This window comes from Carettochelys insculpta, chromosome 9, assembly GCF_033958435.1.
Source record: "Carettochelys insculpta isolate YL-2023 chromosome 9, ASM3395843v1, whole genome shotgun sequence".
NCBI classification, from domain to species: domain Eukaryota; kingdom Metazoa; phylum Chordata; order Testudines; family Carettochelyidae; genus Carettochelys; species Carettochelys insculpta.
The window spans coordinates 40,637,538-40,654,095 of record NC_134145.1 but is presented as its reverse complement, the minus strand read 5'-3'; the positions used below and the strand labels follow the sequence as shown (position 1 = coordinate 40,654,095).

Genomic DNA, 16,558 nt, shown 5'->3' with positions numbered 1-16,558 from the left:
CCCAAATCTCTCAGCCTCTCCTCATAGGTCATGTGCTCTAGGCCCCTACTCATTTTTGTTGCCCTCCACTGAACCCTCTCCAATGCATCCACATCCTTTCTTTACAGGGGGGCAGGGGAGGGCAGAACTGGATGCAATACTCCATATGAGGCCTCACCAGGCCGAAAGGGGAATAATAACTTCTCTAGCTTTGCTGGAAATGCTTCCCCTAATGCACCCCAATATGCCAATAGTGTACTTGGCTACAAGGGGACGCTGTTGATTCATATCCAGCCTCACATCCATTGTAATCCCCAGGTCCTTTTCTACGGCTCTACTACTTAGCCAGTTGGTCCCCAGCCTGTTACAGTGCTTGGTATTCTTCAGTCCCAAGTGCAGCAGTCTACACTTCTTGTTGAACCTCATCACATTTCTTTTGGCCCAATCCTCCAAATTGTCTAGGTCACTCAGGACCACATACCTCCCTTCCAACCTATCTACCTGACCCCCTACCTTAGTGTCATCTGCAAATTTGCTGAGGGTGCAATCCATTCCTTCATCCAGGTCATTAATAAAGATGTTGAACAGTACTGGCCCTAGAACTCATTCTTGGGGCACTCCACTTGAAACTGACTGCCAACCCAACACTGAGCCATTGACCACTACCTGTTTGGCCCATCTGTCAACCCAGTTTTCTATCCATCTTACAGTCCATGTATCCAATCCATACGTCCTTAAATTATGGGCAAGAATACTGTGTACCACTGTATCAAAAGCTTTGCTGAAGTCAAGGTAAATCACATCCACTGATTTCCCCAAGTCCACAGAGCCTGTTACCTCCTCTTAGTAGCTAATCAGATTGGTCAGGCAGGACTTGCCATTGGTGAATGCATGTTGACTACTCTCAATCTCTTGCCCCCCTTCCACTTTTTTGTGTGTGGACGCACTCTTTCCAAAGCAGCTCTTTTGGAAGAGATCTCCTGGAAAAGCTTGTTTTGAAAGAGCTCTGTAGTGTAGACCTAGCGCTAGTCTCCCCTACCTGCCCCCGCTTGGCTGGGGGAGCAGACAGTGATGTAGAAACAGGTTTGATAGTGGGGGTGCTGAGAGACATGGAAACCACGTCAAAGGGGGTGGGGCTGCAGCACCCCCCTGCACCCCGAGTTCCAGTACCCAGGCTGCCGGCAGGGCTCAGACGGGAGCCCGCCTGGGGGGGCGGGGGCATGGCCGGGGCGCTGCTGAGCACGGAGGCTCCCGCGCTTGCTGGCATTCCGCGAGTAGCCCTCTGCCGGCTGGGCGGCTCGGGGGCTGGTCCGGGCTGGGCGGCGGGCCGGGAGGGCGGTCTGTGGGCTGCTGGAGGAGGCTGTGATTGGCTTCTGCCCCGCCGCTGGCTTGTCAGTTTGGGCTGCCGGGGGTGGCTGCCGCGGCGCTCGCCCAGCCCTCTGCCGGGATGGAGCCTTTAGGGGGACGCAGCGCGCCCCGCGCTTGGATTAGACTCCCTGGTCTCCCTGCAGCGTGACGGCGCCGGGCCGGGGGGAGCGGACGGGCCTGCGTGGGGCAGAGAGCGGGACAGAGGAGCCGCGCGGGGGTTTCCCTTATGGCTCTCTAGAGACAGCGGCTCCGGGAATCCCCTGCACCGGCCGGCGCTGCTAGCAATCGCAGGCGCCCGGAATCCGGTTCCCACTTGCGGGCGCCCAGCATGGAGCCGCAGCGGTGGGCCCCCAGGTGGAAAACGAAACGGTGGCTGCGGGACTCCGCTGTGCCCACGCTCCTCGCCCTGACGGTGCTGCTCCGGGCGGCGAGGGTAGGAGGAGGTAAGAAAGAGCCGGAGCTGGGTGCTGCCCGCCAGCCCCCTGCCCCGCTGGGCAGCACCGAGCGGGAGGAGAGCCCTGTTGGGGCGGGGACAGCTGCGGGGATCCGGCCCTGCGGGGAGCCTCTCCGGAGCCCCAGGGCCGGGGGCTGCTAGCGGGGAGCGGCTTGAACACCCGCATCGGCCCCCTGAGTGAGACCGCGGGGCAGGGAGCCGGGAGAAGGACCCGTCCGTGCGCCAACACGCGGCCAGCGAGGTGCTGCCCGGCTGCCGGCCCGGATCCTGCACCAAAGTTGGCCCAAAGTCTTGGCTACGGTGTAACAGGGTCCGCCGCTCCCCGCAGGGCCGGCGGCGATGCGGGCACCGCTGGGTTCCGGCTTTGCAAAGCTGCTGCCCGGCCCGGCTCGCCCCCGGAGGTACCGTCCATTACCAAAGGCCCCTTGCTAGCCAGGCTCCTCGTGGCCCTGCGCGCCCCGCCAGGGGCCCGGCAGCCCCCAGCTGCAGAGCCGTAACTGACCTGGCGGCGGGCGTGGGAGCTAAAGGCTCCGGCGTGGCAGGGCGGGGAGGCCGGGGCCGGAGCTGGGCTAAGCGCCTGGGTTCTAGCCGTGCGCTCCCTGCCTTCCCCGCCCCTTCCTTGGCTGCGTGGTCCGTTAGGTGTCTGGGCACATGGTTAGCAGGGTGCCGGGCCCGGGAGCTCGCAGGCAAGTGAGCAGCCACAGTCAACGCCCTGGGGAGGCGGGGGAGGGACGGCCCTGAGTTTTGGCGTCTGCGGTGGGTGGGGACGGGCGCGCAGGGCAGAACCCCAGGCGCTCAGCTCCTGCTCAGCTGTGAGCAGCAGCGGCTCCTGAAGCGCCCCGGGGAACTCAGCTGGGCACCAGCCGAGGAGCCCCAGTTCGGAGCTCCACCAGCTGCTCGCCTGGATGTGAACTCCACGGACCGCCTGGCCGGGGATGCTCCTTGGACGTGGGAATGCGGCTGCTGCCCTCTGCACAGGGCTGAGGCTGTTCTGGTGGCGATCCCGCTGTTAGGGGGCCTCCGCTGCCAGGGAGGCAGTCCTGGGCTTGTTGGCATGAGCTCTATCTGCGAGGAGATTTGTATCTTCTTCCACTTTTTGAGCACAGAAAGGTGAACAACCAAAGCCTCCATTCTGCGTTGTGTACCTGCTCACCACTTGAGCGGTGGCAGATCGGTCAGTCATTCTGCCCCCTACTGGTCTTATTTACAGTATAGGCAGGAGGGAACCAAATCCATTCCTGCTCCATTCCAAGCACTCCAGTAGCCTTGCACCCAGGGTAAGCTACCCCCATCTAGCTGCAGGAGTTTGGCTGCTCATTGCTATATTGAAACTGAAGTTACTGAATGAGCGATACTGGAGACAAAGACTCCGCAGATTGTTTTTTATACCTAATGTGCCAAACTGAAGGTGAAGTGGAGGCAATTCTTTGCAGTCTTCACTACATAACAGTATTTACGAAGACAGAGCAACTCTGAGTTTTGTATTTTAAAGAAAAAGCTGAATCCACGCAGCTTTGATAAAAATTCAGTGCAAGCTGCTTGGTATTTATTGAAATTAACAAAAACAGGAACACAGATCTGAGAGACTGATAAATTTACTAAAATAAAACCCTAACAAAGAATTACTTTAAAATATTTTTACATTCTAATGAAGAAAGAAAATAACATAAATGGAAAATGATAAGGAGTACCTTAAGACTTCCACAGACTGACAGTTTTCCTAACTGACAAGTAACACGGTAGTTTAAGTGTTCAGAAAAAGCGTATACCATTTGATTACAAACTGTTGGTAGATGTGTAGCTCTCGGTCCAACTGTTATTGAAGCCAGTATGAGTGCTTCTGTTGAAGTTATGAGAATAGTCTTTTATGTGCTCCACTGTTATTTAAAAGACTTCAAAATTAAAAAAAAACTACATTCCCCAATAGCTAAGATAAAATGCTCTGCTCAGTGACTGACACTCTAAAGAAAATATAGAAATAAAACATTTAGACACATCATTGTAAATTCTCTCATAAAATGCAAATATTGGAATGTTTCATTAGGAGGCAGTATAAATCATTGTATTTATAACTGCATTAAGTTGAGATCTATGATTTTTATTTTATTGTGCTTTTCATAAACTATCGGTTTATGAAGCTAATTACACATTGCATTCACATAAAAAGTTACAATGTAGTTTGCAACAAAATTCTTAAGTGTTTTGACTTACAGATCACTTGGCTTTTTCTTACAGAAAAATGATAAGTGCCTTTCACAGTATGAATGAAGGAGGGTGTGCTCAAGGTAGAGAACACCAAAGACATGAGAAGCAACTGAATGGGGAAAGCAATGAAACATATTGTGTTGCTCCAGTGCCCAATAACTTTTCAGCAACTCTACTTAGAAATATTTTTGCTTTATAACCCAGTGCAAGTAATCAAAATACACTTTTAAAAGACTTTCTTTGACTTCACTCTCCCAACCTCCTCACCTTTAAATACCAAATCTGTTGGCAATGCATTTGGGATGAATAAACTCATTTAGTCAAAATGGCATGGCTTCAGCACTGAAAATTTTTGTAAGGTCTTGGCATCAATGCACTATTGTAATGCTGATTTAAATTTCATAAAAAAGAAATTAAAAAACCAACTTTTTTTAGCTTTTCTGGTAAATGGAAATCTTGCCATTCATCAGAGTGAAGTACAATATTAGGAATTCTGATTGAAAATGTGATTGGTAAGCTATGTAAAAAAATAAATATGTGACTTGTATAAGTAAATTCATTGATGTCAGAACATTTGCTCAAATATAGTGTAGGTGCTTTATTTCAGTCATCCTAGTAGAATGCTCCCCAAACTGCCTTAGAAACCAATAGGAATTCATGGTGCAAATAGGATGGAATTGGGCTGGTTACAAGGGAAAAGGAAACATTTTTCTAAAATCCAGACACACTTGAAAGTATATGATTTGGTTTTGAATGCTTATTGTGTCTCAATGGAAATGCAACACTTCAGCTTTCTCAAAAGAAAGCTTTTTAATATCTAATTATTAGTTACCAACACAAAAGTGTTGATTTCAGATACTAACTTGTAAATGTTTGCTCAGATCATCTTATTAGTGGTGTCACTCTCCTTTGCCATTGACTGGCATGCTGTGCATTAAAGTTCAGTTGTGAAATTTAAGAATTTTCATGTCTCCTTTAACTTAAAATATAGCAAAATATTTGTGAAAGCTGGCTTCATCTTATTAAAATCACTATAACCCTCCAAAGTGTAAAGATATGAACATTTCCAAGCTTGAAAAAAAGTTAGTTTGATCAAATCATAGGAACGATCATTTAGAGTAACTATTGGGTGGTCCCAGTAGAAAAGTTTGAGTCCCAGGGACCAGCAGGTGAAATGGTCATATCTTGCCCAGAATGTGCTGTCTGACTCTGAGTGAATGTCTGTTTTTTCTTTTAGAAATATTGCAGAATTCTAAATTAAAGGCTTTGTCTTAAACAGGCAGCTGCCAAAGAAATATGACTGCTATGCATTTAGATTCTGCAGACTCTGGTGCTTTATATTTAATTTACAGGAAGACAAACTCCCAGAAGGCCAGCTCAGGCTGTATCTTTTTACTAACTCTGCAGTACAAAACAAACCAAAAAACCTCACTTTGTACTTACTAGCTTTATTTTTGTCTTGTTTAAAATATATAATCATGTCTAATATATACTAACAGAGAAACATAGCACACACAAACAATACATATCTAAAATATTATACCTATATTAATGTAAAAGCACTTGTTTGACTTTATATTCTACACTTACAAGAAAAGGCTTCCTTAAAACAACAAAAAAGAAAACGTTGTTTAAAAGCAGTAGTAGAATTGGCAGCTGCAGTAGTTGTAGCATTAAGGCCTTTAATTCCAACAAGGTCAGAGCACAACAGTGGAGTATTGCTGAAGTTAAGTTGCATGTACAATGTCCTGGAGCAGCTTGTGCCTCTTACAGATTATTTTTATTTTTTTGTGATGAACGGTACAGTTTCCATGTGCCAACAAAATTAAATTGCTTTTCTTTTCTCACTGGAGCTTTTTGCTTCTTTTCAGAAGAAATTCTCTTAGCATTGGTTGATGTTGTACTGACTATTTGTTGGTAATGGGAGACATTGTTTGTGCTAAGAAAGTAGAGTCTCACAAAGTGGGGGAAGATTTGCCATTTAGATGGAAATGGCAGAGATGGGAAAAACTAGCTTTTCCTGAAATGAGATGCATCTTGTCAATGGTTATAATTAGAGTACCAAGTTTTAAATACTGTGTTTACAAGCTATGAATGTAATACATTAAGTGAGAACCTTCTTATTTAAATATTAGCAGGAACTGGCAGTATTTGAGTTCTTCAGCACATTATTACACGGAAAGGGACAAAAAAACTTTGTAAATTTTAGGCCCGAGATTTCTGTATATGTCCAAGTGTCAGCATGTGAAATATAATTTTATTTGGCAGAACTTGCATTAGGAGTATATACACTTTGCTACCAGGTTAAAATGAAGTATACACAATAAAAAGTAGAAATCTTGATCTTGTTGCCACTGAAGTTGATTGCAAGCGAATTAGGCATGATGATGGTATAATATGGGACAAATGCTGGTCAGATTTTCAGTATATATAGATGAAAATGTACAAATATGCCGCCTTTATTACTGTAGTCTATAATCAGGACATTTTGAAAGCTAAGCATTTTTCTGTGAAAAACTTCCTGGGTTCAGAAGTCCCAAAACTCTAATTTTTGTATTTAACCATTAGCCACATTTCTTAATAAGAGAGGGGAGACTGTGTGTCTTGCTGTGCTGATCACCATCTTTAAGTTACCCTCTAACCCAAAAAAGGGGATCAGCACAGCCAGTGACATGGTAGTGAGATTATGGTGATGGAGAAATGCTATTCCAAGAATTTAATTTGTGTTTTGATGTCTGAGAATGATAACGTCCGAAGGTACTGTCCTCATGAACCAGTAAAGAAAGAACTTTTTTAGTTCAGCAAGTAAAAGGCCTCATCATGCTTAGACACTGAGATTAAATTCTAATTTCATGTATCAACACTTTTATGTAAATCAGGGTTAGCTCTAGTGGAATCAATATTGAGCCAGATCCTCATTACAATAAACTGGACTGAGACTTCAGTCAAGTTAATAAGATTAATACCACCTGAAAATCTAACCCAGTGTTACATTGGTATAAAACCAGTGTAAGCAAATTCAAAGTCAGATTCAGTTGGTGCATGCTGTGTTTTAATGTAGGCTGCTAATCACATGAAATAACTAACATACTTAGACTAAAAGAAGGCCTTATAGTAAATAATGAAGAAGCCACTGTTTAGGCAAAATATGTGAAGTATTAATGAGACCTCAACCTCAAAAATTTTGGTTACGCTCCATGTCTAGACCATTTTTGGTCTGTGATGAAAACCTAAAAGCCTACTCCTTAAAAGCTTCAGAAATATTTCATCTAAGTGTTTGAAGCCTTCAAGCTAACATCATTAAAGGTCTCATCCTGCAATTTATACCCAGGAAATTCTTACACTGACCTCAATGTGAGCGCTGAATAGAATTTTTACTACATATGTTTTTAAGTTTTAGGTTCTGAGAAGAGACATAATTACTTGTTGATGGTAATCTAAAATACATCAAGTAGTTTCACGCTGTGCTTTTACTTTATTTGAATGATAATTTAAGAATGTTGAGTGAACTAAGAAAACTGTGGATTGGCCTAACTGCTCCTGATGAAGCCATTGGTAGAATTCCCAGTGTTGGAATTCTGTAGGAACAGCACTAGACCAGTTCTGAGTGCTTTTGAAAAAGCCCACCTGTTAGTGACATAATTATGTGATTATACATGATTTAAAGCATTCCTGTATGGGTCTGGGTAATCTGTTTTTCTTATATAATCAAATAATGAAGTGATCTACAACATGTCCTAGTCCTCCTGGAAATGCCATCATCCTTGGACATTTTTATCTGAATCTTCTTTAAGGTAAAGTGCAATACAACTATAGCAATTCAAATAAATACTTATGTTACCTGTAAGAAGCAGTCACAGGTCAAAATCTCAAACTTGGGTGCCTCAAATTAATTTTTGAAATTCATGTTTAGACATCTAGAAAAGGATAAACTGATTTTCAGAGCTGTACAAATCACTCCAACTAGCTAGTTTAGACTTCATTTCTAAATATTGAAAATTAAGCTACCTGTGTTTCATTTTCCCACTCTTTGGCTATGTCTACACTAGCCCCAAACTTCGAAATGGCCACACAAATGGCCATTTCGAAGTTTACTAATGAAGCACTGAAATGCATATTCAGCGCTTCATTAGCATGCGGGCGGCCGCGGCACTTCGAAATTGATGCACCTCGCCGCCGCGCGTCTCGTCCTGATGGGGCTCCTTTTCGAAAGGACCCCGCCTACTTCGAAGTCCCCTTATTCCTATCAGCTCATGGGAATAAGGGGACTTCGAAGTAGGAGGGGTCCTTTCGAAAAGGAGCCCCGTCAGGACGAGACGCGCGGCAGCGAGGCGCGTCAATTTCGAAGTGCCGCGGCCGCCTGCATGCTAATGAAGTGCTGAATATGCATTTCAGCGCTTCATTAGTAAACTTCGAAATGGCCATTTGCGTGGCCATTTCGAAGTTTGGGGCTAGTGTAGACACAGCCTTTGATATAGGAAAATCATAAATACGCACTTTTGTAAAGAACTTTGGGATTAGCAGATGAGACATGGTGAGAATTAGTTGTTAGTTTTTCAGCTATGGAAATGTGTCCATCACAATTTTCCTTGGATGCATGTACAGCATTAAAATCACTCCTATACAAATATGGCCTTGTCTACACTTGCCCATACCCGCCCCCCGTTCTGGAAGGGACATGGTAATGAGAGGCACGGAAGATGCAGATGAGGCATGGATTAAAGTATCTTGCACCTCATTTGCATATTTCCATGAGATCTCACTTCTGGAAGATCCCGTCTGGAAGCAAAAGCTACTATGTAGATGGGGCTCCTTTGGAAGGAAATGGGGATCCTTCTGAAAGAAATCACGATTCTGGAAGACCCTTCTGCACATGTTTGTGGAAGAAGGGTCTTCCAGATGGGGGATTTCCTTCCGAAGGACCCCTGTTTCCTTCCGAAGGAGCCCCATCTACATCGCAGCTTCTGCTTCCAGAAGGGGATCTTCCAGAAGCAAAATCACATGGGAATATGCAAATGAGGCATGAGATATTTTAATTCATGCCTCATTTGCATCTTCTGCTTCACTCATTAACATGCCCCTTCTGCAAGGGAGGGCAAATATAGACATGGCCATATAGAAAAGATAGACAGGTTCACTGCACTACATAACCAGCAACCACCCCCATATGGCAAATGCCTGTAATAGTATATGCATTTTGAACTGTATCCTAAATGCCAGCAGAAACAGTCTGTTCAAAACCAGAGAAAGAAATGAATCCAAAAATTAAGACCTTTCTAATGAAAATGGTCTACCTCTGGCTAAGCACATTAAAATTGAGATTAACTGTACCCCCCTTAATTTCCTAGTTATTAGTTCCTTGGGGTTTGTCCTGTAAGTGCAGGTTCAGTTTTAGCTAGTAAACTAAACTTTTTGATAAATGTTTACAGATTTAGAGAACGGGATGATAATCTGTGAGAAGCAAAAAAAAAAAAAAAAAAATTAGGGAGGAATAGCTATCAGGTTTCACAGTAAGAGAACTGCTTAAAGCACAGCTTGAGAAATGGTAGCTAAAATAAACATGTAACAAAGCCTTCATGCAATCAGTAGCTACACATACACATTTGTCTCTTATTCTGAAAAAAAAATGCAATGTACAGACAAAGATCATGGACAGTGACAATTCCAGTTACTCTCTCCTCACTTACCAAAATGTCTCATTTATCACTCTTGGAGAATGGCTAGTTTAGACTCCATGCCCAGTCAATCTCTCTGAGGAGATGACCAAATTGGTGACAGATAGAACCTGTTGGAATAGTAGTTTTTATTATTTGGATGTCTGCACACAAGGAACTGGCCTGGGGTCGCTAACTCACTTCATAGATAGAAGGACACTGTTACTAGATTGTAATAAGCACAAGAGCCTTGCAAAGGCCAAGATTTTAGAAAAATAGGGTCTTAATTTTGGGCTTCTATATCTTTAATTAACGGTGTGATTTTTAAAAGTACTGAGCAGATAGGCAAGGGTGGATACCATATATTTAAGGTTTGTGAAATATTTGGAAGTTGCGTATTATAAAACTACTACCCTAACTAGCATTTTTGTACCATTGTTACCATCACAACACAGGAAGAAAACACTGAATAGACATGGGGACTTAAAACCTCTTTTCATCCTTGGAAATTTGCATTGTTACTGCCTGTGCTACAGCTGCTCAGTGACTGTAAAGAGCATACCACTGTTCACCATTGTAAATCCAGAAAATTTCATGACAGCTAAGTTCCTAAAAAAAATTGCTTTAAAACATGGTTATAGTCATAAAATCATAAAATCCTAGGTCCGGAAGGGACCTCGGGAGGTCATTGAATCCAGCCCCCTGTTTTTATTCCTCCAGAAAAGACACAATCATGAGAGGTTTAGTTAGGTTCTCATATACTTTTAAAATCTTAATCATGGCTGCTGATGCATGAACTAGATGGTCTGACTTTCTGGTCCTAGACTGAGTTTGCAGAAATCACAGTCAGAGATAACATTTTTGTTTACTTAGAAGATTTAACGTAACACTACTCAAAGTTTATAGCCATCTGTTGTTGCCTTTAACCTAAAAAAAAAAAAATCCAGAAATCCCATAAAGCATGTCAGACTTCAGCAGTCTAAATTGTCATGACTGTTACAACCATTCCCCTTTTTGGTTCCTTTTGTCTAACTCAGTGCTCTATATCAGAGAGATAGCCGTGTAAGTCTGTATCTTCGACAACAACAAGAAGTCTTGTGGCATCTGAGGAAGCAGGTCTTTGTCCACGAAAGCTTATGCTCCAAAATATCTGTTAATCTGTAAGGTGGCAGAGGACTTCTTGTTCTCAATGATCTATGTTCACCAGCAGGAAGCATTCCCACAAAGGGCATGGAGTTCCCTGGGTTTAAACTAACTAAGCATGCCCAAGACTCTCTTGTCAGACAGTGTCTGGGTGCAGTGCCAGTCCAGAAGGGCCAAACTGGTGGGCTGAGCCCAAGGCGGCATGCTTACAGTGGGACCCAGCCAGTGGGCAGTGGATGCTATAGTCAGTTGGAGTGCAGGGCCCTGTAAGTCATAGGACCCAAGGCAACCACCTTGCTTGCCTTTCCCTAAGGCTGAGCCTGTTGGAAGTGTGGATTTCCTTCTCCTTTCCCTCTATGAATATGAAGCTCCCTATTCCCCGGAGGATCAGCTAGAGGTACAAACCATCTTGTTGGAGGAACTGAGCTTCTGTATTGTTGCCTGAATCCCCAGCACTCTGACACCCCTTTGACTCCTAGATTGTCCCTGTCCTTGGAGCCTCCTATTCATGGAGTTTCTGAAATGAGGAGGGGAAAGTCACAAAACTAGTGTAGACCAGGGGTCAGCAACCCATGGCATGTGTGCCAGGAGTGGCACATGAGATGATTTTGATTGGCATGCAAGGTGAGAGCTCAGCCCCATCCACGGTCCCCCCATGCATTGGGGGCACAGAGATCCATAAGTGCCACTCTGCTCCCATGTGGGAAGACAGGAACTGCTGAAAAAGTGACAGTATGTTAAGATGGCCAATTCACTGGCTGTGAGTGAACATCTACTAAGGGTCACTTTAACTCAAGGGACAATTTGTATTTTATATAAAATAAAGTTCTGCTCATATATGTTTTATTACATCCTGTAAATTTCTCTTTGCACTAAATGGACTGCAGTGTTACTGACCCTTTAGTAAAATCACTCTGCTTTAAATTCAGAGGCTTGTGTGGGTCTTACCGAAGAGTGTCTTCAGCAGTAATCCAATGCCAAGTCTTCAGCCATCATGACTACAAATTGTAAAAATCTTCCTCAAATTTTAAAGTCTCTGGGCCTGATTCTGATCTCACACTAGATTTACAATGGTGTAATTCCACTGACTTCTAGGTGATACAGGTTTATGTTTGTCTAACCTAGGTCAAACTCTTGCACTCTTTCTCTCACAGACCCTGCTCTCGTCACCCCCAAACCTCCTATAGAGTTATGCCAACAGAGGAGTTAATCTTTTGCTCCTACTCAGAACATTGTTCTGCATAGTCACGTGCTCCTCAAAGCTATTAACATTTTTATATTTGTCTCTTTCTGGTTCATTTTGCTCAAGGGTTATTTTGTTTTCTTAAGTCCAGTACATAACAAGCCTAAAAAGCAGTGAAAGTTTACAAAGTGTGCCCCTAGATGCTGCATTCAGTATGGAATACTCTGGACCAAATTCTTCTCTCATTTACACCACTGAAAATCCAAATACCTTTCTTAAATGAATGTAGTTACTTCAGAATTGTTCTCATAAGTGGGAGCAGAATTTGTGCCTGTAAATTTAAATATCTCAAATGCAGAAGTGTTTTTGCTCTAATGATGCTGTGGCTGTGGCCACACTAGCCCACTCCTTTCAGAGGGAGGATGGTAATGAGGCACTTCGGCGGATGCTAATGAGGTGCCTCAATAACATAATGGCAGCCGCGCGTGCTTTCAAAATGCATGGTGCCTGTGTAGCCAGGGGCCTTTTGAAATGACCCTGTGATTTCAAAAGCCCCTGATTTCCATTTGGTTTTGGGAAGAAGGGGCTTTTGAGATCAGGGGCTCATTTCAAAATGCCCCGGCTACACAGGAGGCGTGTCCCCAAAAGTAGCACTTTCAAAGTGTGTGTGGCCACCATGACCAACATTATGCTAATGAGGTGCTGCATATTCATGGAAGCACCTTATTAGCATCTGCTGAAGTGCCTCATTACCATGGCCTCTCCAAAAGGAGGGGACCAGTATTGCCACAGCCTTTGTTATCAAGGTTATCTTGTGCTTCAGCCTTTCTATATTAGTATTTTGGGCACCTAATCACCAGCTAACTAGTCAACTTGTGAAAACAAACTGAAGAAAAACTAATGGTTGGTACACTGAAGGAAACTATGATCCTTGCTCGGATCAGATTGCTTTTAAGGAAGCGGTACAATAAAACTATTGTTTTTTTTTAAGCTATCAATACACTGATAATTGAGACAATATAACTCCTCATGTCCTCTCAGAAAACTTAATATAAAAATCCTTCTCTCATTACTCCTACATAATATGGAAGTTACAGGCTACGTCTACACATGCCCCAAACTTCGAAATGGCCACGCAAATGGCCATTTCGAAGTTTACTAATGAAGCGCTGAAATGCATATTCAGCGCTTCATTAGCATGCGGGCGGCCGCGGCACTTCGAAATTGACGCGCCTCGCCGCCGTGCGTCTCGTCCAGACGGGGCTCCTTTTCGAAAGGATGCCGCCTACTTCGAAGTCCCCTTATTCCCATCAGCTCATGGGAATAAGGGGACTTCGAAGTAGGCGGGGTCCTTTCGAAAAGGAGCCCCGTCTGGACGAGACGCACGGCGGCGAGGCGCGTCAATTTTGAAGTGCTGCGGCCGCCTGCATGCTAATGAAGCGCTGAATATGCATTTCAGCGCTTCATTAGTAAACTTCGAAATGGCCATTTGTGTGGCCATTTCAAAGTTTGGGGCACATGTAGGCTACGTCTACACGTGAACGCTACATTGCAATAGCTTATTTTGATGTAGTGACATCAAAATAGGCTATTTCGATGAATAACGTCTACACGTCCTCCAGGGCTGGCAACGTCGATGTTCAACATCGACGTTGCGCAGCACCACATCGAAATAGGCGCTGCGAGGGAACGTCTACACGCCACAGTAGCACACATCGAAATAAGGGTGCCAGGCACAGCTGCAGACAGGGTCACAGGGCGGACTCAACAGCAAGCCGCTCCCTTAAAGGGCCCCTCCCAGACACAGTTGCACTAAACAACACAAGATCCACAGATTCAACAACTGGTTGCAGACCCTGTGCATGCAGCATGGATCCCCAGCTGCAGCAGCAGCAGCAGCAGCAGCAGCCAGAAGCCCTGGGCTAAGGGCTGCTGCACACAGTGACCATAGAGCCCTGCCGGGGCTGGAGAGAGAGCGTCTCTCAACCCCTCAGCTGATGGCCGCCATGGAGGACCCCGCAATTTCAATGTTGCGGGACGCGCAACGACTACACGGTCCCTACTTTGACGTTGAACGTCGAAGTAGGGCGCTATTCCTGTCCCCTCATGGGGTTAGCGGCTTTGACGTCTCGCCGCTTAACGTCGATGTTAACATCGAAATAGCGCCCAACATGTGTAGCCGTGACGGGCGCTATTTCGAAGTTAGTGCCGCTACTTCGAAGTAGCGTGCACGTGTAGACACGGCTGTAGACACGGCCACAGTGAACAAGTCCCTTGGAGCCAAATCCTGCCCTAATGAATGGTACAGAGTTGCTACAGAACTTTGCACTATGATATTTAGTGGGTAGCACAATCTTTGTTTGGCTTCCACACAGTTTGGTAACCGGCACAAAGGAACCTTGTTTGTCCACTGTGGTCTGGAGGCCAGAATGTGCCTCTTACCAGCTGAAGCTCTGTTTGAATAGATCATCCTGGGGTTCTGATTGGTCTGTATGTGATTGCTTAATCCATGTAGGGTTCAGCTGAAGCTAGTAGTTCTAAGACACTGTCAGAGCAAATCCATTTGTAGATTCAGGGACTTGTATGCACTTGCATTTATTTTGTCAGTTTACCACAGCACCCATAGAACGCTGTGCTCCCATTTTACAGTGCATGCAATTTTAATAGTCTGGCATTTTCTTAGAGTCCCATCCTCAGACAGCAAATCAGAAAACCATGCACTAACCGGATGCATTAGCATGATATGGTATAGTAGACAGGGTGAATCTTAAAAATGGAGTCCTGTGCCTAGTGAAAACCTTGTCTCATCTCAAAGGTAGCTGGAGAAATTGTGCTCGAAGAGTGCCAGACGGAGTATAAGTGCCTTTAAGGAAGTTTTTGTGAGAGAGTCTATCATAGGCTGATATCTATGATGCAATAGACTGTCTTGCAAAAGTAAGATCAGTCAGAACTGACCAAAGTACAAACTTAGATGGCCCTTGCTATTTTAGGCTTCCTCATATGGGCAAGTGTTGAATGATGTCAATTGGGGCTCCATTTCATGGAGATACCCAATCACTGGGAAAACCCCAAAGCAATAAACTGTGATCCTATGAGCCAGGTAGCAATTATACTCACTCAGATTTGGCCCAGTCACATCTCTGTCATAATGAAAGGGTGGCTGGAACAAACCTGATCAGGAGTGTGGCACTGTGACCCAGTGTGCAAGGTTAAAACTTCCATTCATTCAAATTTGACTAGCCCACTCCTCCATTATGACAGGAATGACAGAGACAAACATGAGTGAGCAGTGCTGCAGCAGGGCTCTGGTTCTAAACATGTATGCCACAACCTCAGAGGTATCAGAAGATTTGCCACACTGCTTTCTCTCCCACTCAGAATGTCTGATGTATCCTTTCCCCTGCATAACTGGGCAAGAGACTATCCCCTGCAGGTTGAAAACTTCTGTTCTGGAGAGTCAGACATGAGGGGCAATACAATGAGGTCTTGTCTACAGTGGCAATTATCTTGTGCATCATAAACTGTGACAATTCGCCCATACCTTTCAGCAATTTCCATGGCGCTCAGGATTCCCAAATTCTTTATAAATAGATTTCCTTTTGCTGCTACCTAAGCCAAGATTAACAAAACATTACTTTTATATATTTCTTTGTAGGTTTATAAGAACTTCCTTTTCTCATTCTAGATTACCATTTCTTAATAAAGTTTAATAATCAGTTACTTTTGTAATTTGTGTTATGCCTGCTACAGTGGTGTTCATACAAAAATATATCATAGCTCAGACAAGGGTAATTTGTTACTCATGGGCCGTGTCTACACATGCACGCTACTTCGAAGTAGCGGCGCCAACTTCGAAATAGCGCCTGTCATGGCTACACATGTTGGGCGCTATTTCGAAGTTGAAATCGATGTTAGGCGGCGAGACGTCGAAGTCGCTAACCCCATGAGGGGATGGGAATAGCGCCCTACTTCGAAGTTGAACGTCAAAGTAGGGCACGTGTAGCTGATCCGTGTCCCGCAACATCGAAATAGCGGGGTCCTCCATGGTGGCCATCAGCTGAGGGGTTGAGAGACGCTCTCTCTCTCCAGCACCTGCGGGGCTCTATGGTCACCGTGTGCAGCAGCCCTTAACCCAGGGCTTTTGGCTGCTGCTGCGGCAGCTGGGGATCCATGCTCCATGCACAGGGTCTGCAACCAGTTGTCGGCTCTGTGGATCTTGTGTTGTTTAGTGCAAGTGTGTCTGGGAGGGGCCCTTTAAGGGAGCGGCTTGCTGCTGAGTCCGCCCTGTGACCCTGTCTGCAGCTGCTCCTGGCTGCTTATTTCGATGTGTGCTTCTTTGGTGTGTAGACGTTCCCTCACAGCGCCTATTTCGATGTGGTGCTGCCCAATGTCGAAGTTGAACGTCGATGTTGCCAGCCCTGGAGGACGTGTAGAAGTTATTCATCGAAATAGCCTATTTCGATGTCACTACATCAAAATAAGCTATTTCAAAGTAGCATGCACGTGTAGACGTAGACGTAGCCATGGTCTACTGTTTGGCAAAATAGCCATACTGGTTTTGGAGATGGCCAA

The 16,558-nt window shown here is 44.9% G+C and overlaps 1 protein-coding gene across 1 annotated transcript in view; it reads left to right on the top strand.

The window, feature by feature from the left end:
- Positions 1 to 1,546: 1,546 nt before the first annotated feature.
- The window catches only part of COL11A1 (collagen type XI alpha 1 chain), a 274,848-nt gene continuing 259,836 nt past the window's right edge, over positions 1,547 to 16,558 (top strand). Inside the window, exon 1 of the mRNA XM_075002237.1 lies at positions 1,547 to 1,790. Coding sequence (XP_074858338.1) covers positions 1,676 to 1,790 — 115 coding nt within the window. The 5' untranslated portion in view covers positions 1,547 to 1,675. The remainder of the gene's footprint in view (positions 1,791 to 16,558) is intronic.